This window comes from Haliotis cracherodii, unplaced genomic scaffold, assembly GCF_022045235.1.
Source record: "Haliotis cracherodii isolate W230 unplaced genomic scaffold, xgHalCrac1.p SCAF_4, whole genome shotgun sequence".
In the NCBI taxonomy this organism is placed as follows: Eukaryota; Metazoa; Mollusca; class Gastropoda; order Lepetellida; family Haliotidae; genus Haliotis; species Haliotis cracherodii.
Window position 1 is genome coordinate 56,539,165 of NW_027266297.1, and position 25,088 is coordinate 56,564,252.

A 25,088-nucleotide genomic window follows, 5' to 3' on the forward strand; every position below is an offset into this window, starting at 1 on the left:
AGGCTGCTCTGACGAGTCTTATGGTATTAACTGCAAGCAATCCTGCAAAAACCGGAAGTGTACCAGTGACAAATCGTCATGTGATCGCCGCAGCGGGTCATGTGACACTGGGTGTCGAGCTGGATGGAGACAGTCCGACTGTACACAAGGTGAGATGTGTATATTTTTTAGCATAATTCCCCCCCCCCCCCCCCATCCCCCAGAACAAAATTGTTTATGTGGAATACTTAATTGTCGGTCCATTGTGATAAATACGTTTAAGCAGAAATTGAAAATTGTTGCTTCTAATACATTTCTATTCCCTCTTTAGAATGCGACAGTAGCTACTATGGAATCAACTGCAGCAGCGCGTGTGCAGACAGACGTTGTGCCCTGAACACCTCCTTGTGTAATCATGTGACAGGGTCATGTGACACAGGTGTTTGTCAAGCTGGTTGGAAGGGAACTGCATGTACTGAAAGTAGGTAGTTCCAAAACCTGAGTGTGTGAGTGACTGAGTTGGGTTTCAAGGTGAGGTGAAATGGGGTTTAACGTCGCGTCCAAGATTATTGCACTTATATAGCGACGTGTTGGGTTTAAAGGTTACTTAAACTCACTCACAGAACTCTGAAGATTAATAATATCCATCGTGTTTGAAAAGCTTTGACGCTAATTTTAATCTATTAACTAAAAATTCAATAATTGAGCTCTTTCAACATGGCGTACACACCATCTGTCTATTTTCATGAAGTGCAGTGAATGTTCGTGATGTGCAACAGAAGGAGTAGGAAATAATTTGAAGTGTGATTTTAACTTTCACCCACTTAAGTGGTCAAGAGTTATCAACTGGTTTCCTGTTTGCACTGGTAGACGAGGTCTAGTGGTAGAACGTAGGCCATGAGAGCGGGCCGTCCGGGGTTCGATCCCCGGCCGCGTCATACCAAAAGACGTTAAAAGATGGTACTTATTGTTACCCTATCTGGCGCTCGGCGTTAAGGGGCTAAAACAAGAAGTGCATACTCGTCGTTATGTAAGTGCAATAATTTCGGACGCGACGTTTAACCCAATTTGCCTTCACCTCACCTCACTGGTAGTGGGGCGGTCGGGTAGCCCAGTGGTTTAAGCGTTCGCTCGTCACGCCTAAAACCCGGGTTTGATTCCCGACATGGGTACAATGTGTGAAGCCCATTTCTGTTGTCCCCCGCCGTGACATTGCTGGAATATTGCTAAAAGCGGCGTAAAACTATACTCACTCACTCAATCACTCAGTGGTAGAAGGCTTCGTAAAATCATGGAGACTATACCAGCATCGTTATTACTACGTGTATATTATAGACACATGTATACGATAACAGTTACGTTAATATTTGAGTAGTTCATACCCTAAGGTATGCATACCCACTGCAATCCACTGTTTATGTGATGGTAAACTGTGTTATATAGAACCCTTTAGCTAACATGGGTAGAATTAAACCGCCCTCACGTTATCAGGAATGAGGCACTGTTACCTGATAACGCCCTCATATTTTTTGACGACGAGTCATTATCACACCCGTCGTTAGATGAAGTCACATTGACGTTCAATAGTGACGTCATCTGGTTTGTTCTTTGACATTTTCCTATTTGTAAAATGTATCAGTGACATTCGTTGTGTGTTGATGTTTCAAAACCGACATTGTTGTTTATATTTACTTTGGTGGTGTCCGTTGTGTTACAGAATGTGACAGTAAGTCATACGGCCCAAACTGTTTGAAACAGTGCAGTGACAGACACTGTAACGGGAACTCGACCTGCCCCGCGGTTAACGGGAGCTGCGCAGGTGGATGTGACAAAGGGTGGAGAGCACCGGACTGTTCTGGTAAGTAACAAGATGTGTATTAGCACCTAAAAGCAGTATGATAATGCGAAAAGAAAATGACTCTAGATAATCCACAACGTGCGCAATCTCTACTATCAAAATATCCCACCGTTATCCCCTGTAAAACATATAACATTATTTGCTCAAGGCGTTTACCTTGCAACTGGATTACAATTATTATATTAAGTAATCAAATTAACACTTACAGAATGTTTTATGAATGTATGACATACGGAGGCTTTCATTAAGCTGCCGCATATCCCTTTGTTGTGGCCTGTAAGTAATCTAGTCCTGCCGCCCACAATCAACGACATGACGTGAATGATCATGAAGTGCTTTTGTGTGGTCTACTGTGAATGAATGATATGAAGATGAATTTCTGAAACCTTATTTGTCAGGACGAACATTTTGTATGCTGATTACACATACATGGAGCGCATATTTCAGCTTGTTGTCTCCATCCACGTGTCTTCACTTCTAATGCAATCTACATGCATCCATTGTAAATGATGTCCTGCAAGCACTAAGATACGCTGCTTCCGTTGACTGAACCAATATTTTGCTTACTGCAGAATGCACCACAGGCTTCCATGGCCCTGAGTGTATTGACTGTGGTCACTGTGCTGCCAATGGCACCTGTGACTTCAGGACAGGCGAATGTCCTTCTGGTTGCCTGGAAGGTTTCATTGGATTACAATGCAAAGGTTTGGTATTATTCAATTAAACTTTTAAGAATGAACAGACTAGACAACAGAGGAAATTATTTACTGCAATCTTTCCGAAGCGCAAACAAAATTACTGATAAAGCGTTAATTAACAAACCCTATTCATTCTTGACATATATGGATTCAAATGTGGCCATCATATTCAGCCTTATCATAAAATCTGAAAAAGAGTGCAAAGAAACTAACGAATTTCGTCAGTGGAGATTGTCCTGGATGGCTTCCGTGTGTGGTCAATGATACACACGTGTTTGTGTGTATGCAGTTGCCCAACTTGTCCGGTAAACTGTTTCCTTTCTTCCTTGGAGTAGAATCTGAGGGCAACGGGTCGACCGTGGTCGGTGGTGTGGTGGGAACGTTACTCCTGCTACTTCTCGCCTTCATCATTGCTGTCATTGTACTCAGGTGGGTTAAGCTTGTTATTGTATTCATGTGGGTTAAGCTTGTCTACTGCATTGTGTCATTGTATTCATGTGGGTTAAGATTGTCTACTGCATTGTGTCATTGTATTCATATGGGTTAAGCTTGTCTACTGCATTGTGTCATTGCATTCAGGTGTGTTACGCATGTGTATTGTGTGCGGGTGGGTAAATCTTGTCTACTGCATTGCTGTACTTGTATTTAGGTGGGTGAAGCTTGTCTACTGCTTTGTGTGATTGTATTCATGTGGGTTAAGCTGTGCTTGCTCTGCTTGTATTCAGGTGGATGAAGCTTGTCTACTTCATTGTATCAGTGTATTCAAATGGGTGATGCGTGTCTTGTGCATTTTGTCATTGTATTCAGATGGTTTAGGTTCGTCTACTGAATTGTGCGATTGAATGCAGGTGGGTGAAGCTGCCTTGTGTCATTGTGATCAGACAGATGATGCTTGTCCACCAGCGATTGTTCGTGTTAGAGTGAATCAATCTTGTCAAGTTCAGTGTGGTTGTGTTCCGCTAGGCCTCGCTTGTCTTCTACATCAAATGCATGTCATTAAGCTCAAATGGATAACGTTTGTCCACTAAGCCTAAAAAGGTGTTTATGTACTGACCTACATTGTGTTCATGGGATGTTTGTCTAGGCGAGTCTGGATTGTGCACAATTACACAATTACTGTATACAGGTAAGGCCATTATTCAATATGATTTCAGATGCCGAAGAAAGCATTTAAGGTCTTCCAGAGGCCAGGACGCTGCCTTCACCCCAAAGGAAAGACAGAGGGGTGAGCATAAGTAAAACCTAACTTTGCTAGGGGTATGACAGAAAACTACTACAAGTAATCGCGTACATTCTGACTGTGCCATATTACACTATGAGCACAACGTTGACAGTTGCGAAGAATAACCTCAGTGCAATATTACACTGATTTCCTGAAATAATTTAGCTATCTGTATGTTGCTGACAATACAAAATGAGTGCTTCATAAACAGGAACGTCTTCGTTCGTGTCTTATGCTTATAAAGAAATACCTTTTTGTACACTTCCCTGATTTACTGCAAAATCATTTTCAACTGTCATGTTTTTTATAGTTCTTACTCATTCTTACTCATTGAAAATATATACAATTGATAAGGATAATATACTTTTTTTTAATAAATAAATAAAATAAAGTAGTGATTTTATTCAGAGAAAAAATATTTGGTGTTCTGATAGTGTGGAAATATTAACGATCGTTTCAAAGTACGTGTTATGGTAAAAACAGATTCGCGCAATGCAGCTCTACCTCACAACGTTATAATAAGTTAATTAGTAAGAGTTTCTGTAATTGCAATTCGCTGTTTCTGTAGTCATTGGACAATTTGTTGTGCGTTCATGTAGGTGGGTGTTTACCTGCTCTCTATTGGTACTCCCATTACAGGGAGTTATACTCTGAAGAAGCACCCCCATACACCAATAAAATGTAATATAAGTATGTCTTGTTGTCGTGACATTTAAATTGAACTACTCGACATGAAAAATATTTTTAGGTGGTGACAACGTGTACATGAACGTGGAAGCCGACACCTTCCCTATTTATGCGACCCCTAACAAAGCCTATAAAGAAGATTCAGGGAGCGTTGACAATATTGATGTAGACACGAGAAGCATTGACACTCTTGATGTAGACTCGAGGAGTGTTGACACTCTTGAGATAGAGAGCGACGAGGAGGGAAGAGAACCAGATGTGCCGAAAAAGAACTACTACAACATGGATGAAGTTGCATCGAGACATGCCGTCCCTGTTGCTGACCTGGAGACTACCACCAAGAACATGGACGACAACCCAGAACTGGTCGAGGAGGAGTTTAAGGTACATGCATCCTTTTTTGGTGGTATAAAGATTGTTACGAGTCGATTCAAAAATTCAAACAATATGTTAACCCAGACATCTGTGAAACGAACAAACAACCAACAAGTGTAACACATGTTATATTTGGGATAACACTTTCTTAGTAAAGTACAGATTCTAGTACTTTTTTGAGTTGAGTCCCGTACGGAAATGACAACGACAAGATAATAATCACCCCGCCGCAATAGTGGTCAAGTTTCCAAGATAGGCTGAACACCAGCGTGAAAAGTGATCTTCACATGAAAGCTGGTCTTGGTGTAATGTCAGATGAAATTTCCGATGAAAAGTGAGATGAGACAGGCACGCGTCCGCTCCACTTTTATAAGCTAACAAGCTTCCTGCTCTTTCCACACAATGCTTGACCAGTCCAGTGTCACTAGAACATCACAGAATATTCTACATGTTTCTTTTACGCTTGACCTCAATTCATGCTATTTCGGCAGATAATTCGAGCAGATAATGTAATAACCACTACTTACATTAAGTAGTACTACAACTAATCATCGTCCAAATGCAATGAACGTCTTCTGAATCTCAACAGAAACAGTGTAATGCAGTTGCAATCATTGTTTAACAATATACTACACTACCAAATAACAAGGTGCCTATATAGATGGCTACGAATGTTACACATATACATAGTTTATAATGTCTTGTTATGTGACATTAGGAGTCCCAGGACACCAGTGAATGTTGGTTCGAATCCCAGATCAGCACTGTTTCTTGGTCATGGGTTTTATTATAATGTCTACATTAAGCAAATACGTAGTGCTGAAACAAAATTTACCGTTCAAAGTGGCGTGTAACCATATTTACCTGACCACTCACTACCATGTGACAGCGTTTCTGTTTTAGCGTTTACCCGACGGATTGGTACATTCGTATGATGAGTCCAGAAAGCCTGAAAATACGAAAAAGAACCGATTTAAAGGATACTACCCATGTAAGTGATCATAGCTACCCCTTCAACTGCTTCTAAAGATGTTGTTTTTAAACTGACAGACAACTGAATATAGATGTTATACGAAATATTCAGATATGTGTAATGTTTCCATACTCATAATTTATTATTTTACCCAGATGACAACAACCGTGTGGTGCTACACGATGACAGTGACGGCAAAAGGGGAGACTACATCAACGCCAGCTTTCTTGACGTGAGTTAGATCGACACAACCGTGAGGGAGTATCATTTTGATATTTTCAAGTCATCACCAATATTTTGTACAACTAACATTAACGCGAGCTTCCTGGACGTGAGTTAGATCTAGCTGTCAAACTTTCGTAAGCTGCAATGAAACCCTGAGAGAGTATCATTTTGATAGTCATGTCATGTCATCACCAATATGCTGGAAATGTATAACAATCGTTTAAGGTTTCTTTTCTGTAACTAGGAAACCGTGAATTTGACGTCAGGGGAAACGAGGTTCACTGAATACATTCCAGGCATTTTCCAGGAACATGGTTTCCTGATTCTACATAATTTAGTGTGTTTCTTCGACATTGGAAGTGCGAATACCTTGTGTTTACATCTTGTTTTTTGCTGCAGGGTTACAAGAAAGAGCGGTATTACATTGCAGCTCAAGGTACGACAAAGTAGGGAACAATCCCAGTTTTACAATGATTTTGTGACAGAAGCATGTTACCTTCATATCGACACAAACGGTCCATCTATCATGCATGGTCTTTTGCATTCCAAACGCCGTTAGACAATCGTCATTCCAATCTATAGACATGGTCTCATTGGATGCTTATATCCTGCAGGTCCGTACAAACCAAACATCGTTGATGACTTCTGGAGGATGATCTGGCAGGAGGGTTGTAAGGTTGTCGTCATGGTGACGAGCTTAGTCGAAGGTGGCAGGGTAAATATTTGGAGAGTAATACAATGTTAAATTGTATATCTTGAATTACTCCTTCGGAATAACAAATAACGAAATTTTCTGCTTGCGAAATAAAAACAGAAGTGAGTGTCAATCTATCCAAGGAAATAAACATGTGCATTGTGTAACGTTAGGATAGTTTATTGCTCCTGGCATCTGGTTTTTCGAGACGGAATCTGAAGCTACCTGGATGCGAGACTTGCAATAAACCATAGATTTTATGTGTTGGAATGAATGTGGATGCTGTAACCTGCAGATGAAGTGTTTACAATACTGGCCGGATGAAGGAACACAGGAGTATGGCGACATAATAGTAACCATGGAAACAGTGAACCAACTGTCGGACTTCACGATCAGGAAGCTCAGAGTTGATAATCATAAGGTACCTACATGTCGTGTTTCTTTGTTTGTTGTTTGACGCCGCACTCACCAATATTCCAGCTATATTACGGCGGTCTGCAAATAATCGAATTTGAACCGGACAGTCGAGTAATTAACATGCTACGCCTCCGTCTTCGTTATTGGGATACGATGCCATGCATTTACTAAGTCAGCCAGCCTGACCACCCGATCCCGTTAGTCGCCATTTACGACTGTCATGTCTGATATAACCTGTTTACCCTGATATAGTGCGCATCACTTGATACATGCCATGTGCGTTTATTGTAGTAATTGTCAGTGACAGCAACTGACTGATGCGCACGTAAAAGCCATAGTGGCCAGATTGTAACAGGAAGAGTGATTTCCTCACTTGGTTGTTGAGAAACACGATGGTCTTTATCGTTCGATACGTTTCGGGATGGGGCAGTTTCTAAAAGGCTCCTGTATCTATATAAGAACGCTACATAACGATTAGAAACTGGCTGCACAGAAACTATTGTAGATTCATAGATATGAAGCAAGGATGAAAATGAACAATGCAAATGTGTCAGCGTGTGCGTGATCTTATTGGTTTTTCATAGTTTTTGAGACCGGAATGACAGACATTTTGGGAGGTTTGATACGATGGTCGATATACAGTGATATGTTCCCAGGAATCCACGAAGCGTCAGATCTATCATTTCAACTTTACGTCATGGCCGGATCACGGCGTACCCAGTACGTTTTCTTTGCTGGACTTCATGTGGCGAGTCAAGGCCGTCTGTGAGCGACCCGCCGAGCCTGTCATAGTGCACTGCAGGTAATTCTTCTTACTTAGGGGCCGACTGTTTGATATTCCTTAGTGGAAGGGTGTTGGGTTGTTTGGGGAGCGTGTTTGAATTTATACGGAGATTAGATATTTGTTCGGAGTACTGATGCAAATTCAGCCAAAATATTTACATAACATTTCTTGGACAATTCCCCTCCCAACCCCCTCCCCCACCCCCCACCCCTCACCTGGAATATGAAATGGTCAGTACCTAATAGCAGGTGACATATAAGCAGGCTCTTTACACACCCACTTGTTGATTAATATTAATCAGAACGAAAATCCCAACACGTCTTAGGTCGCATCTGATGCCAATAACAGCATACACTATGTACTATCTGGTTCACGAACTGTTTATCATCATATTCATGATCATTGAACGTTTCTTTTTAAAATACTTGCCTCGATTGATGCTTGACATAATTTTAAAAACGTCTGCTGGTGTAGGAATACAGGGTATTGACTGATTCAGGTTTCTAAAAAGGTACACATATCCTTACAATGCGCCCATTGCTAACTATATATGTTTTAATTATACACCGAGCTACTTCATTCTGCTTTGTCCTTCCCAGTGCTGGTATAGGCCGAACAGGGACTTACATCGCGATAGAGAGTCTCCTGGATCAGGCAACGGCTGAGGACACTGTGGACGTCGTCCGCTTCGTCTCTTCCATGAGAGGCCAGAGGAGGAACATGATACAGACTTCGGTTAGTGATTCCCTTGGAACTTATCAGTATCAGCATGATTATGATGTTTCCTCCCTCCCCGTGGAGATCCCGGGTAGAATAGGTTCCAAGTATGACATCCTTGTCACAAGTGCCGACGGAGGAGCATCGACTGGTGAGGCTCTGTGACTCAGCTGATGCTGTGTCATCCTGCCCTAGTGGCATGGAGAGCTGCTCATGCTTTCAGCCGATAACTTACAGGACGCCATGCTCCAGCTGGAACATTGCTGGTTGCAGCTTTAAAGTACATTCACTCACTTACCATGCACTATAATATGTTCAATATTTCCGTTCAGGCATGATGTACTTTTTGCATACAAGAAATGTGAATAGTGACAACATTTAAAACTATGATTATGTCTCATATAAAAATACGATCCTAAGATCTGACGCTACATGTATACAGTAAACTACGGTTATACCGAACTGAAAGGGACCACAAATTATGGTTCGTTATAACCGTAGTTCGTTACAGGGACATAAACAGCCTATATACAGCAAATGGACGGGACCCCCAAAAAGTTCGTTTTATACGTCAGTTCGGTATAAGCGTGTTCGTTATAAGCGTAGTTTACTGTATGTGATATTGTTATGCCCTTATTCGACTGCATATCCACAATTTGTCCACAGGATCAGTACGGATTTGTGTACCGGGCTGTGACTGCAGCTCTGATGACTGGAGATACGTCAGTGGATGGAGATGCGATAAGGAGCATCGACCTGGCCAACATGGGCGCCGTCACCATGGGGAACAGAACTGTTGAGGAACATCTACAGGTTAATATCATTGTGTGATAGTGGAACATTTTAACGCCCTTGCCATAATTGGGAATAGAATGGAACTGTCTTTACAATCATGGTATAAATCATCATGGTCTCAATGACAAATGGTTAATATGCTTATTTTCATGAACATTATAGAAAGTGATTGTAACCTTAACATAATTAAGAACTGAGACGCAAAAGGTTTTTCAGAAACATAAACAATATGATAATGTTGGTAATTGCTTTAATGTTGGTTGATAAACATTTATGTTTCTCTTGTAGGCGTTGGAAACTGTTCCAGTCAGTAAGTACATTGAAGAATGCTTTACTTAATTACTGTAAGTAACAGTATTCTATATCTAGATGCGAAAGTAGTTTTCAAATACAGTACAAACTTGCTATATTCTGTATTATTCCCAAATTAAAATTGTCAATCCTATTTGCATGTATTATTATTATTATTATTTCAGAAACCAAGAAGAAGCGGATTGTACTGATCCCAGTGAGTAAGAAATTCATCCAGTATATGGAACATAATGTATTGCTTAATATCTTTTTCCGTAAATAATATGTGCACAGACCTTTAATTGTAAAAGTACTCAATTTACAAAGCACCATCAGATACACGACCATCATGTACTGATCACTTGGTGTTGTGTTCAGTCCTACAGGTGTCGGTATGGATTCTTCCTCTTCGTGGCAGATGTGGACAAGGAGAATCTGTGGGCTCACGTCTGTAACAGCAACAGTTGCACAGTTATCACACTCGGACAATCCAACAAGGTCAGTCACCTTACACTCGGACAATCCTCCCAGGTCAGTATCCTTACACTCGGACAATCCACCCAGGTCAGTATCCTCACAATCGGACAATCCTCCCAGGTCAGTATCCTTACACTCGGACAATCCTCCCAGGTCAGTCTCCTTACATTCGGACAATCCTCCCAGGTCAGTCTCCTTACATTCGGACAATCCTCCCAGGTCATGTCTCTTACACTCGGACAATACACCAAGGCCAGTCTCCTTACATTCGGAAAATCCACCTCGGTCTGTCTCCTTACACTCGGACAGTTCACACAGGTCTGTCTCCTTACATTCGGACAATCCACCAAGGTCAGTCTCCTTACACTCGGACAATCCTCCAAGGTCAGTCTCCTAAAACTCGGACAATACACCAAGGTCAGTCTCCTTACACTCGGACAATACACACGGGTCAGTCTCCTTACACTCGGACAATCCTCCAAGGTCAGTCTCCTTACACTCGGACAATCCTCTTTGTTGGTGCTGATTATGAACCTTGGCCTGTCAGTTTCATAACGTGTCATCTATCTGTGTCACGAGGACAAGTGAAGGCCTGTTATTTCCTTCCACACGCTAAGGCGACTTGTCATTACTGGTATGCCATATTAATCAGGTGTTTGTGTTCACTATCTTACAGGGTTTGATGCCAACTGGAAATGAACCAGTCGCCACCACCAGGCAGACTGCCACGCTCAAAAGCTCCAGCATCATAGCTGACGACATCAAACTTGACACGATAAATAGTAACATCAAGGTAAACAGCTACAGTCGGTAAAACTTCAAGAAATTGAAGTATCAGAAAGTCAGAAAACAAGTGTAACAGTAGTAACAAAACAAGGTGCCCGCAAGCCTACCAATAATACATGCATCATAAAATATAAAAAAGGGCATTATTTCGTTGAATGTTGCATGCATGTAACATAACTAACAGATTATTGATAACTGCATGTTACAGGACAGTTCAGTTGTTCCAGTACGACACTACCGTCTGAAAACCGGTGTCCACAGTCCTAACGCGGGTATCATGATCGACAGCCTTCTTCAGTGGACATTTGATCCAGATCGCAGGCGATGCACCATCATTTCCAAGTAAGTGACTGGAACTTGCCTTCGCTGTCCAACTGTATGATCATGTATGATCATGATATATTGGGTAGCTATTGGTATTTATTGCTTAGGTATCGAGAATGAGCTCATACGTAAAGTTAATGATAAAGTCATTGGTAGTCTTGAATTTTTCTGTGGAGTTTCTTCTGTGTACATGTGAATTATAAGTACTGACACTTTACTGCAGGTCTATCAGCGGTTCTTAGTCTGTGGCATCTTCTTGTGTGTACATGTGAATTATAAGTACTGACACGTTACTGCAGGTCTGTCAGCGGTTCTTGGTCCGTGGCATCTTATTGTGTGTAAATGTGAATTCTTATAAGCACTGACACGTTACTGCAGGTCTGTCAGCGAGGCGAGGCTCCTGGTCCTCCTGGTGAACATCGCAAGCAGACTGAAGGACGACGGCAGGGTGGACGTCATCAACAACATGCGACGTCTTTACCGGGAAGTAGGACAGACGTATTTTACCGAGGTAAAGTCTGGCTAATGCGCATCCGAATGTAAAGAAGTATAGATTAAGTATATGCAATTTGAAGGAAACGTCTAGAACACATAGTGACTAACCGCGAGTTCATGTGTGCAGTTACGACCCATTTGAAGGTAGTTTGGAATGTTGTAACCGACAGATCATGAAACGTTGATTGTCTGCATCATAACTGTACATGTTTTGTGGGCTTAACTAAAACAGTAAAGGCCCTCAACCTGCATCACTGTGATGTTACTGATATATAAATCAAAGCGGCGTTAAACCCGAATCTGACCATTCACAATGTTAGTCAAATATAGTCTTAACATTGTGTTTCCAGTCACAGATTGCGAATTACATTACATATTTTAACTTAATCATCATATTAGTTACTGACACTTCTTTTTATTTTCTAGGCCGACGTCAAATTCGCTCTGAAATTTGCACAACTTCAGATGGAGAACTTTGGAATATATGCCAATCTGTAGCCAAATAAAAGTACGACTCAGTTTGATGCGAACTACTAACTGCATCTGATGTAGTTACTATTGCAGTAAATACTGGTGAAAAAAATCTTTAGCCCCTGAGCAACAAGGAAATATATACCCATCCTTCATGACATAATATTTTATCTAACCTCACATTACATACTGTCCTCTGATTAGTTAAGGAGAGGGCAATTATTTTCAATGGAGCCCGCTCATGTATCCCGCAGAGACATATATCGGAATACATCATAGGTAACTTGTTTATCTTGCATAAGTATCGTTGAGTTTCTTAAATGAACCGATGTTTATCCGAATGCATTGGGTAAAGGAAGTAACTGGATTCGTTTACATCGTCGGCTACGAGTTTTTTCGAACTGCGGCATATATATTCCGCACCTGAATGAATGGATGGATGGATGTCAGTACTTACTGTAGATATACGTGAAGTTTCGTATAATAATATGACGACAAACAAATGATTTGAATGGCAATCTGGTCTTGTTTCCAAATTGTGGTAAATAATGGACATGGCGGTAAGATACTTTCGACGGGGGTACACGGCCACTTAGGGTACATCCCCTCGTGAAAAGCCCACAACCTTTTTGTATATGTATATACGGTATATTGTGAATACTAACAGTTAATATTAATAACTGTAAATACTGACCGTTATACAATCTTTGGTCAATGACTACTATGAGCAAATACGTGTACATGTATGATTTATATTGACCAGCAAGAGTACATTTATTTACATGGATATACCCGTATTCGACGTAATAAGCGCCCCGCTCTAATAAGCACCCACGGCGATATTTGCTGATATATTGGCTAGTGAATAAGCCCAATTAGCATCCCTTCCGATTGAACAATGTACACAATACTTTTTTATTCGGTATAATACGCACACGTGTGTTGTATGCACACTTAATTATGGGCAATTAAATTCTGGAAAAAAATATCTGTCCACATAAACATTTCAGGCTGTCAGGACAAACCACGAAATTTATCTTTCAACTATGTTTTTTTTCACCAAAATTATATTCTAATAAGAGCCCCCTATTTCTAATTTTGGAAGCGCCCTGGGCGCTTATTACGTCGAATGCGGTATGTCAAAAACTCACCAGGAGAACCCTATGTCTCTGCATGATCAATGTGAACCATTTTAGATTAGTCTCTGTATATGCACACGTATAATAATGAGGTAATCTGTGGATTGAACCTAATCTAACACGATGGAGAAAACATAATTTGTATAATGACAATTGGGAATACATATGAAATAGTAGTTGAATTAGATGCGTGCATTGTAAATAATGATGAGGATAAAATGACCTGTGTAAAAATAGTAGCTGTTACAAGTATATGTAGATGTGTGAAAACATACTCATATGTAGTACACACACGTGTGTGTACATACTAAATATTGAGCAACTGTAAATGCCCTCATGAAATATTGTTTATAGCTGTGATGGATCTTATGAATTGATTTCGCCCCCTTATTACATGTATGGATTTTATAATTTGATTTCGCGTCTGTATTACATGTATGGATTTTATAATTTGATTTCGCTCCTGTTTTACATGTATGGATCTTATAATTTCATTTCGCTCCTGTATTACATGTTTGGATCTTATGATTTGATTTCCCTTCTGTATTACATGTATGGATTTTATAATTTGATTTCGCTCCTGTATTATATGTATGGATTTTTTATTTGATTTCGTTTCTGAATTACATGAATGGATTTTTTATTTGATTTCGCTTCTGTATAACATGTATGGATCTTATAATTTGATTTCGCTCCTGTTTTACATGTATGGATCTTATGATTTGATTTCGCTCCTGTTTTACATGTATGGATCTTATAATTTGATTTCGCTCCTGTTTTACATGTGTGAATCTTATGATTTGATTTCGCTCCTGTATTACATGTATGGATCTCATGATTTGATTTCGCTTCTGCATTTCATGTATGGATCTCATAATTTGATTTCCCTCCCGGATAACATGAATGATATTATTTGTGTAAATGATTGACAGTGAGCGAGTATGGTTTCACGTTGCTTTTAGCAATATTCCTCAATGGTTGATAACATCAAATAAACATATGTGTTTGTCATGAATATATAATATAATATATAATGTCGTGAAGATAATGTATGTACATTATACAATATTGTGTCCATAATTTCTTTGTAGCGAGGATATAGGATGGGTGTTTGGGAATGATCAATAATATTTGAGTAGACTAATATGTAAAGTAACTGGTCGAATGAAGATATGTTAGATCGTCATAAATATGGTATGAACGATACATTTTGTATACAGAAAGTGGATTCAGAAAGAGAGTTGTTTGGATTGATAAATGTGCTGGAAGAACACTAAATGGCAGATCAATCATTACATGCATAGATGCATATAAATATTTATCACTCGCCCGTAAAGAGATCACCCATTTAAAAAAAAACATACAGTAGAAACTGTTGTATTACACGAAAGCGCGTGCGCACGGAAATAAATAAATCAAGGGACAAAACAAAATGGTTGCTGTCAAGTTTGAAAATAGACTTTCTAAATTTTGATATTATGGTTGCTCTTGATAATATATATACAAATGGCAACCGAAGGTATAAATGATATAAACGTGACTGTGTCAAAATTGATGGTCATCTGATGGGGTGGGGGTTATCGGTTGTCCTTTAGGAACATACAGCATGTTCAACGTTAAACTGGATAATGGTTCCATGAAGCAAGTAGTGGAACACACTCTGGAGACTCTTTCGGCCATGTTACCCCCACCCACCTTTGTGCGTGTGTGAGTATGGTTTTACGCCGCTTTTGGCAATATTCCAGCAATATCACGGCGGGGGACACCAGAAATGGGCTTCACACATTGTACCCATGTCGGGAATCGAACCCGGGTCTTTGGCGTGACGAGCGAACGCTTTAACCACTAGGCTATCCGACCGCCCCCACCCTATATTGTAGACAATGACTACAAATTGTCAATCTCGATCAATTCCTCAAATATGAGTTGTTATATATTGTGTCTGTGCCTCTAAAGGAGTGTGAAATACCCGTTACGCCAAAATACTGTGACGATTCCAAAATTTTGGATTTCTTGCAACAAACCAGAATGTGAACACTTCTAGGAAAAACACGTATGACATGAAAATCATCACTAGATTCATGTCCGAGGAAAATAGTTTTAGCCAACTAGACGCTTTTACTGGCGATGAACTTTTTATGCCAATTCATAAGGATAATCAAAAAGAGTGACGAGTCGAATTACGAGCCGACAAGTTTGAGGGGTATGATTGGCAGTGTTGACAGGCACCTCAAAACAAATGCTACGGGAAATCAAGTAAGTACGATACGGAGTTTGCATATGTCAAGGGGGTTCTGAAAAACAAACAAAAATACTAAAACAAGAAGGTAATCGATATTTTACGAATGCATACTTAGTCCCTGAGGGAGAAGAGAAATCCGTCGAACTAGGTCTCGAAACTCCCGAGTCAATTTTGAATACGCTTTGGTGGCACACCACGACACATTTTGGGCTTCGCAGCATTTCTCCTCATAGAAATATGCACTGGGGAGATGCGACCCTAAATCAAGATGCAAATGGCATGTAGTACTTGCAGTCCTCAGGGCGTCAAACCAAAAAAATGCACTGATGTAAACATTCAAGATTTTCGGACTGACTCTTGAGCAACATGCTGCCTCGTCTTTGGGTATAAGCGCAATGCTAACCTGAGAGCACATGCTTTTAGTGGCCATGACGCGCGATTTTACTTGGCAACAAATTCCAAAATTGCTCCCGCCCCAACACAGCCTTGGTTGAAGTGATAGCCTGTTGGTATCAATAAGATTGGGTCCATTATGAAAAACTTGTATCCACCAAACGGCTGACGAATCATAAGTATGTGGTCCAACCTTTTTCTGAAAAAAAAGTTCCACCTGCTCAGATAAGGCATATCAGTGGCCATGGAAATGTGCAGAGTGTCAATAACTAGTCTCAAGCATCTAAAGAGCAGCATGAAACATCAGTAAGTTGATTAAACAGGGCCTAGTGATTCTTGCACATCCCAATCACTGCTCTGTGTCTCCGACTTGTCGAGCGTTGACCGTCTCGGCTCCATCCCAAACTTTCAATGTGACAGCTAATTTACTCAGTCTCGCACACTTAGCTCTATCTTTGGTGGGACAATCAACAATTCTGTGACAAATGTCAATTTTCTAAGCCAGATCAGTGACAAATCACCATACACGTGTCTCCAGTGAAAGCAAGTTCGAAAATAGACTCTCTAAATTTTGATATTATGGTTGCTCTTGATAATTAGATTAAATAATGAAAGAGCGACATAGAGATAGGTAGCCTTACCTTTGTAATTAAGCATGTTCTTTTTTCAACATGGACTTCATATTTTTCTGTATCATTATTGTGAAATTGCACTTTTGCTTAATAAATAAATGATGAATAAGAAAAGTATTTTGTATATTTGTTCGTTTGACCTGTTGATTTCTAAATGTATATGAACATGTTTGTTCTTTGCTTAACGCCGCGGGGGCACGGGTGGCCCAGTTGTCTAAGGCACCGCGATTCGTTGTGTAGAGCTGCGTCCCTTGGGCACGCCAGAAACTTATGATTGTGCGTTCGAATCCCGGTTCGCCCCGATTATGTTTCTAGGTTTGACAGCACCATGCCCGGGTTTCACCGATGTGGTAAACGTCTGAGACCTGCATAACTTCGGGCTTTCCTCCCACATGAAGCTGACACGCGGCGATATAACTGGAATACTGTTAAAAACGGTGTTAAACCCAACTCATTCACTTAACGCCGCACTCAGCAATACTAGTATTCCATCTATGTAACCGAGTCTGGACCAGATAATCAAGTATTTCACATCATGAGCCTCAATCAACGCAATTTGGATACGATAGCGATGACATGCATCAATCAAGTCAGTAAGCCTGACAACCCGATCCCGTTATTCTCCTCTTACGACAAGCATCGTCGCCTGTTACGGCAAGCATGGGTTGCTGAAGTCCTATTCTACCCCGGATCTTCACTGGTCTATATGAACATGTATGAAGATGTACACGCATTCTGTGACGTCCTTGGAGGATGTTAAAATCTCCTACAAGCTGGTTCATGACGATTTTGTGAATTTAACATGACATCAACCAGGGACACAATCTCGAAAATAGCAATTTTTACCTTAAGGTCTGACCCGTGAAGATTCCGGGGTAGAATTGGTCTTCAGCAACCCATGCTTGCCGTAAAAGACGACTATGCTTGTCGCTAGAGTCGCTAGAGGCGACTAACGGGATCGGGTGGTCTGGCTCGCTGACTTGGTTGATGCATGTCATCGATCCCAATTGCGTGGATCGATGCTCATGATATGTATCACTGAATTGTCTGGTCCAGACTCGATTATTTACAGACCGCCGTCATATAGCTGGAATGTTGCTGAGTGCGGCGTTAAACAACAAACAAACCAACCAACCAACCTTAAGGTCTCAGGGATTTTATTAGCGAGAGGATATTTTCGGTCATAGATAGATGCTTAATTCGGGTCAATGAGTGCTTTGGGATTACTATTGGAGTTTCGGGTTTATGTGTAATACTCGGGTTCATAAGGTGTATTGAAAATGATCTATATTTATCTATATATCTATATATGTATAATCTATATTTCCTTGTACACGTGTACATATTTGTTGTTCACCACAGATTTGCCAATTGAACTGGGAAATATATTGATTTATGAAATCAAAGTACCAGAATAGCATTATATTATTATACAGCATGTATGTTCTGAATCAAATACTATTGTAGGCATCTTCCTGGTCAGCATTAAATAGGTTTGCGGAGGAAGAACACACTTGAGTTTTTTCATGATCAGATATAACACAACACAATGCGATCCATAGTGTCAAGTGTGTACTTGGCATCCTGGTCTAATACAAACTTGTTACTCGGGAACTACTGATGAAGCATTTCTTCCTGGTCGACCTAGAGTGAACTAATGAAATGAGTGCAAGTGGAGTAGGGCTGTGTAATGTTTGACTCAGAAAGTATGCCGTAGGATTTGACGATGTTTCACTCAGAAAGTATGCAGTAGGAGAGAAGATTCTACTATCGATGCCAAAGACAGGACAGTTCGATTAAAAAAAGTATTCAAAAAGTTGAAAGATTGTACTTTTGATGGTGAACGCAGGACAGTTTAATTCAGAAAGTATCCAGTAGATTTGAAGATTCTACTATTGATGTTAATGACAGGACAGTTCGGTTCAGAAATTATTAAGTAGGTTTGAAGATTTTACTATTGATGTTAAGGGGTGGACAGTTTAATTGAGAAAGTATCTCGTAGGTTTGAAGATTTTACTATTGATGTTAAGGGATGGACAGTTTGATTCAGAAAATATCAATTTGGTTTGAAGATTCTACAATGGATGTCACGTTTAGATCTTAATAGCGCAATTCACATTGTGTTGAAACTCAAAGAGTTGTTCCAACGTATACAGTGTACAGTTATAATCACATTGTCAGTGAATCCATGGTGTTAACACCACAGCCACGAATAGTGAAGTCGAACCAGGTCCAGACAATATATACTTATTGCATGAGCAGCGATTAACAAGGACGTGCCACGATAACACTAGCTATAACGTTACAGTGTTTAGCCATCTGCTCCTTAACTCTCAGCTGATACTACAATCACGGACCAATTCCTCAGAATATATCATTATATATCCATATATACTGATCTATAGTAATAGAAATAGGTTACACTTAGTTTTATACTTTAATGATATGCTATCATGGGTTCACAGGCTTGTCTACCAAATACGCGTTGGAAACAATGCACACAAACACATCTCAACATTTGATTTTGACGTGTGTTGAAGTTGTATGTGCGCTATTTCAAATGTACTAACAGTGAAGCATATTTTCTTATTCGTTTCCTTTAGTATATAATGCTTGATGCTTGAGTTCTGTGAATACCAACCCACGTATTGGAGCACATTTAGTGGACATGCGCATGATTTTGTCTCGAAAACAGTTTGAAACATACGTTTTTACGAGACACATATGCTAATTTTCAAATGAAATGTTTGTTTTCTAATGTCGCTAAATAAAAAACTAGTAATGCATAAAAAAATAAGGATTTTTCTCCTCAAATTTAGAAACATGCTAATATTGAAAGCATATACAGTTATGGATTGAATTGTATTCCTTCAAGCATGTTCATTGGTAACAAGATACTTTCTCTTAATGCAGAGTGTCCTGAATAAGCTGTACTAATTATAACAATGCAGTAATGATCAAATCTGATCAATGGGCATAATGGCATCATATTAACCAAAGAAAACATGTCATTGTAAATATGCCTGTCTGAAATGAGAAATGAACGTATGTATGTATACATGCCCTAAGGATAAGGTCATTGAAATTCACAAAGACATAACTGAACTTTCATATGTCAGAACGTTCCGTCGGTATGTTTGAACTATGTTTACATTATAAAAAGTCTTTAGAAATGCGTCTGAGACTTTGAGAAAAACCCTATTTTCGTAAAGTGCAGGGGGTGTACGCAGCGTTATTTACAAAGTACTCCTGCCATACGTCTGAATACATATATGTACATCCTGGTACCGGGCTGTACTTCAGTTTGCTGTCACGTTAGCTGTACATGGTAGCATGTTGTCCGCGTTGGAGTATTTTCTGTTTCTCTTGTCGTGTGTCTTTCTCATCGCAGGTAAGTTCATTTCATTCATAATTCGACTTTTATCCATGGTGGCTCTTGGTCATGTGGAAATGTGTCAATAGGTATCATTATCACAGTTCTAGCCGAAGTGTCTATGACTGGAATTATATGTCTTACTAACTTGTAATATGTTGTCCCTGGATGACTTTCCTCTCATGATGAGATGATAATATGTCTGGAATATATAACTAATAACATATCAAGCCTGTGTTTATACGTTGTGCCTGCAAAACTGACGGGGGACCAGAAACATGTATATTTCGCGTGACGATCAGCTTCTCGGACAAGTCAAGAGTGTGTTACGAACAAGGGTTTTAACCACACAACCCTAGCAACACTTGAAGTACACTAAGTGACATCTGCTAGTTCGACCGTGCATGATACCTGATTTGTTTGAATCAGAGATCTCATGTGGACCTTTCACAAGTTGTCATGATAACAGTTTTAAGTAGAATGTGATAAGGGTAATATCTGGCATGGACAACTGTCACTGTCAAAATTGCTACCTAAATGGTTACTGTCAAACACTTATTTCTACCTTTGACGTTGCAAACAAAGTTTCAAGTTATAAGATTGTTATGAAGATTGGTAATCTTTTCCTTACATTTCGTCTATCGTATAACGTTTTATAATTAGTTTACAGTTGTGACTGGTCATGAATGTCATAAGCTTATACAATAGAGAGATTTTAATTGAAATAATAATTTTCTACCTCTACCCTGCGGAAGCAGAAGCGCCTACGTGAAATACGTTATATGTGGTGTGGCGCCTTTCCGTGCAGAGACAGGGCGGTATGAGAATGTACCGTATGCTGGTTATTTTAATTGTCCACAAGCAGTCGAAGATGAGATGCATGTTTTTATGTCCTGTCCCTTTTAGATACTAGATTAGAACGCTTTAGTCATTGTGGACAGAATGTGTCGAATGCAGAAGTTTATATGTATATTAGTATCAAACCTTAACATTATCTTTTACGCTTCCAAAGCCTGAAATGACATTTTATGCAAAATACGTCAACTTATACATGTTTATAATAAATATCTAAATATATATATTTTTTTGTGTGTGTATGCATATAATTTTATTTTTTTCAAGAACCTTTATTAGTATTTATTTGTAGTATTTTTTCTCTTTCGTAAATCGCTGGGCAATTGGTCGTGGGTAGTTTTTCTGTGTGTACAAACGTATATTATGCATGTATTCTACGAGTGAAGCACAAATACTGCACTCTGCCTTTGTAAGCATCGCTAATCCTTATCCCGTGCAGACGGCTAGCATTCGTTAACAATCCATGATATATTACGCCCCATGAGAGAGCGTCTTACAACACGTGACTTATTGTAAGGGTGTGAAGAAGCCCTCGCCATAGACAAACAGACAAGACATATTTATGTAGGTATCACCGCTGTACATAATAAAACACCAACATAAACTATAAGTAAATACTTCAAAAAACACAGTACAGCGTCACTCATGTAATGCAGTGACGCAGTAGTGAGTGAGTGAGTGAGTTAATATTTAACGTCACATCGGCAATATTTCAGCCATATCGTGACGAGAAGTACATTAATAATACAGAAATGTATACACTATAAAAAGCTGTCAACGAAGGACAGTACAATAACTAGAATATCACAGAATATATTTAAAACTAGTTGAGAATATATAAAAGACATAAGTGTCAGAGAACACAATATAAAAATGGGCTAGAGATCGCCAGCAACTGAAGGTAGATCACCATGCTAGGGTCCATGGGGACTTACAGTACCTTTGCTTCCTGCATGGACCCCGGCAGGATTAGTGACGCAGTAAGACAGGATATAAGACCAAATGGAAGAAATAATAAAATGTATTTTTCTATATGATAACATTACCATAACAGTCAATTATTCAGTTCAAACTATATCATATGGATGTGTTTATGAATCACTATCAAATATTTACAATATCAGGTGTTCGCAGAGAGGTGAGCGTATCCTGCCCCACCTGCGAAAAAATAAATTTTCAGCTAACTGAAACAATGCGGCATATGGTACAAGTCAAACTAGAAATAATTTTAGTCACTGATTCATCAAATTTAGAAATGTCCTCCATAGTTCATTACGTCATGACGATTTATATGACTTCATTCATACATTAGAGAAACTGAGCCGATGTCTCCATTAGAGATCAGGAAGATCATGGTTAGTACAAAGAATAACCTTAGAGCAAAGAGGAAGAACGGATTATCTGTCCCGAGTGGGTTAAGTGTGAAAGTTTCAAACCTTGTCGAACACTAATTCACGAAGGACAGATAACCAGTAATTTCTCTGTGCTCGTAGATGTTTCTCTCATTACACTGTACACGTTTTCCTCGAATCATCGTTGTAACATCTTCCTGGCATCTTGCAAATATGTTATATATCCTGTGTCCGAAGTGAAGAGGGATAGACATGCCATCATGGGGTGAGGGTGTCCATCTCGATCATGACTCGTGTAAACAACAACGTTTAAAAGACTAAAAACAATCATTTCTATCGCAAAATAAATCTACTGTCGTGTAAAAACTGGGAACATATATCTTACTGTATTAAAATATGCTACAATAATGTTTAAATGATAACACTAGCTGACGCATATTCTTATTTTGTTAATAGTGTCTAAAGTTTGTAAATATATATGCTTCTCGTATTTAGGACAGACGAAATCAAAATACAGGCGATTGGTGCGTCCGTATGAAAGTATTGTAGAATCACATCCATCATGAGAGAAAACTGACTTACTGGGTTGGGGGTTACTGCCTCCAGATTTGTGTATACTGCAAGTCCTATTGCTGGCAAACACCTTCTCATAACCTGACGTACTCGCAATGCGCATACTCATCTGTTTGAAATAAGTCCGGGAGGTATGATCATTCAGTTTTGATTCGTCAGCAAATGGGGTTCGCTTCTGAACAATTCAGTCTATTGTAACATTTGCATTTTCACTGGAATTATTTTGAGAAAAGCATACTTTTTTTTACTGCACAGGGATGTTTAGATAGTGCGATGTGTGTGAAGTCAGTGTGATCAAATGTACAGCAAGCTACCAACAAGGAAGTAGGTTAACAACAACATCACACTATCAAGTGGACATGTACAGATGATAGTTTTGTTCACTGTGGATACAGATGCCTGTAACAAGTTTAGGGCAGTGCAATCAAAACAAATCCAGAATCGTTTTGTTGTAAAGTGATAATTTTTGACATTTGTCACGATATATATTTGTTTTTATAATGGGCTATAATTATAAGACTCTGTACTATTTTATTATATATTTGGATGCGCCAGAATCCTACTAGCGCATTAAATGGCTTAACAAATGGCGACCACATTCCTCAATCGTTTGAGATGTTTTCACAACATACGCATTTTATTCAAATTTCACGTAATGACACAGTTTGCTCACAACTAAGCTTTTGCAATGACGGCTTCACCATCAAAGGCCTTGTTGATTCATTCCAGATATATTATGGTGTACATTCAGATGTGCATACTTAATATGATACGTGGCTTTTCAACATGATGCGCCATGCTATCACATACTATGTATGACCTTACACGGATTTTTGACACCTTACTCAGTTGCACTTACGTCAATGGATATACTGGCTTGATATTCTGCTTGATAGCGTGGCGTCGTATACCCGACGGCGTGAATCGCTGCTCATATTATTAATGACTGGATTGTCTGAACGAGGTTCTATTGTTTACACCGACGGTGTGCTACACGTAGAGGTGAAGTGAAAAAGTGTTTAACGTAGCGTTTGAGACGATTCCACTTATATAGCATCTCAGTAGGCTAGCAATATTACAACGGTATTAGTACAGGACTAGTACAAACACCCAAACACGCACGCACGAACGCTTGTCATGCCGCTTTATACCAAGCTCCTCGCAGCGATAGCCCGTTCGCGGAGCTCTCTATACTATCGCTGCCACCAGTCAAAACTCCCCACAGTGAAAGATGACCACAACCACGCTTGGCGTTGAACTCTCAGGCGATTGACCGTTATGTTTACAAACAAGTGACGACTGTCGTGACGTCGAATACACTTACCCCTGCTAAATTACTTTCTTTGTTTGTCAATTTGAATTTCTGTTTCATTAAAACTATCATGTAATTGATAAAGTAAGAATGTAAGGGAGAAGTTTTTTAAGTTGGTTGATTTTCCGTTAGTCTGCAATCTCGAACCAATCTGATTATACAAACAACAAAGTAAATTCATCTGGAAAACATGGTCAGTCGTAAACCTTTTCAAAATATGGTCAGTCGTAAACCTTTTCAAAATAAACTATGTATGGCATTCCCAAACACATAAATAAAAGTATGAACGTTACTACATTAAGAGGGCAAATTTCAAGATTCTTGTAATGGCCCCGCCCACACTTGTGTCTGCTGGGAAGGAGCTTGGTTATATACATGTACGTGTTATGTCCTTCAACACGACTTTCAGCCCAATTTCACCCCACCTTGGCCGGAAACGTTTAAATTTCGTACAGAGATATTTTCAAAATATCTTATCGTGGTTACTTATTAGAAAACGGACAAACACTCACATGAGTGAGTGGGTGAGTTAAAACTAACGTCGCATCGGCATTATTTCAGCTATATAGCTACAAGACCAAGTAAGTTTATTCACAATTGAGTAATCTATACAAAGTAATATTTAAAACAACCATGAACCATATGAACCATGTTTGAGCATCATTTTATACAGTTTTAAAACACGGGTTATAGGCCAGCAGTAACCAAAGCTAGGTCACCTCGATGGGGATCATGGGGACTTACAGTTACCTCTGCTTCCGGCATGATACCCCAGCGCAATGCTTGCCAAAATTTAAAAAATACCCATCAATGAGTTGGTGTAAAAACACTGGTTGATGATAGTTACATCGAGTATGATAGGATTACGAGTCACACAGGGGGGACAATAATTTTACGGTACTTTAACCTCCTGGACAGAGCCTTCAATAATGTCATTTAATAGTAGCAT

General features: G+C 39.5%; 1 protein-coding gene and 1 pseudogene across 1 annotated transcript in view; both read left to right on the forward strand.

Annotated features, from left to right (window-relative positions):
• Positions 1 to 13,862, forward strand: part of LOC139478683 (uncharacterized) — a 33,797-nt gene extending 19,935 nt beyond the window's left edge. The window contains exons 6-27 of the mRNA XM_071261255.1: positions 3 to 149; positions 311 to 460; positions 1,697 to 1,837; positions 2,410 to 2,541; positions 2,871 to 2,964; positions 3,690 to 3,760; positions 4,506 to 4,828; positions 5,723 to 5,810; positions 5,948 to 6,024; positions 6,417 to 6,453; positions 6,632 to 6,732; positions 7,007 to 7,132; positions 7,785 to 7,930; positions 8,512 to 8,647; positions 9,296 to 9,442; positions 9,713 to 9,734; positions 9,901 to 9,932; positions 10,094 to 10,213; positions 10,869 to 10,985; positions 11,187 to 11,320; positions 11,681 to 11,813; positions 12,224 to 13,862. Coding sequence (XP_071117356.1) covers positions 3 to 149; positions 311 to 460; positions 1,697 to 1,837; positions 2,410 to 2,541; positions 2,871 to 2,964; positions 3,690 to 3,760; positions 4,506 to 4,828; positions 5,723 to 5,810; positions 5,948 to 6,024; positions 6,417 to 6,453; positions 6,632 to 6,732; positions 7,007 to 7,132; positions 7,785 to 7,930; positions 8,512 to 8,647; positions 9,296 to 9,442; positions 9,713 to 9,734; positions 9,901 to 9,932; positions 10,094 to 10,213; positions 10,869 to 10,985; positions 11,187 to 11,320; positions 11,681 to 11,813; positions 12,224 to 12,295 — 2,546 coding nt within the window. The 3' untranslated portion in view covers positions 12,296 to 13,862. The remainder of the gene's footprint in view (positions 1 to 2; positions 150 to 310; positions 461 to 1,696; positions 1,838 to 2,409; positions 2,542 to 2,870; positions 2,965 to 3,689; positions 3,761 to 4,505; positions 4,829 to 5,722; positions 5,811 to 5,947; positions 6,025 to 6,416; positions 6,454 to 6,631; positions 6,733 to 7,006; positions 7,133 to 7,784; positions 7,931 to 8,511; positions 8,648 to 9,295; positions 9,443 to 9,712; positions 9,735 to 9,900; positions 9,933 to 10,093; positions 10,214 to 10,868; positions 10,986 to 11,186; positions 11,321 to 11,680; positions 11,814 to 12,223) is intronic.
• A 6,126-nt stretch (positions 13,863 to 19,988) lies between these two features.
• Positions 19,989 to 25,088, forward strand: part of LOC139478693 (uncharacterized) — a 38,236-nt pseudogene continuing 33,136 nt past the window's right edge.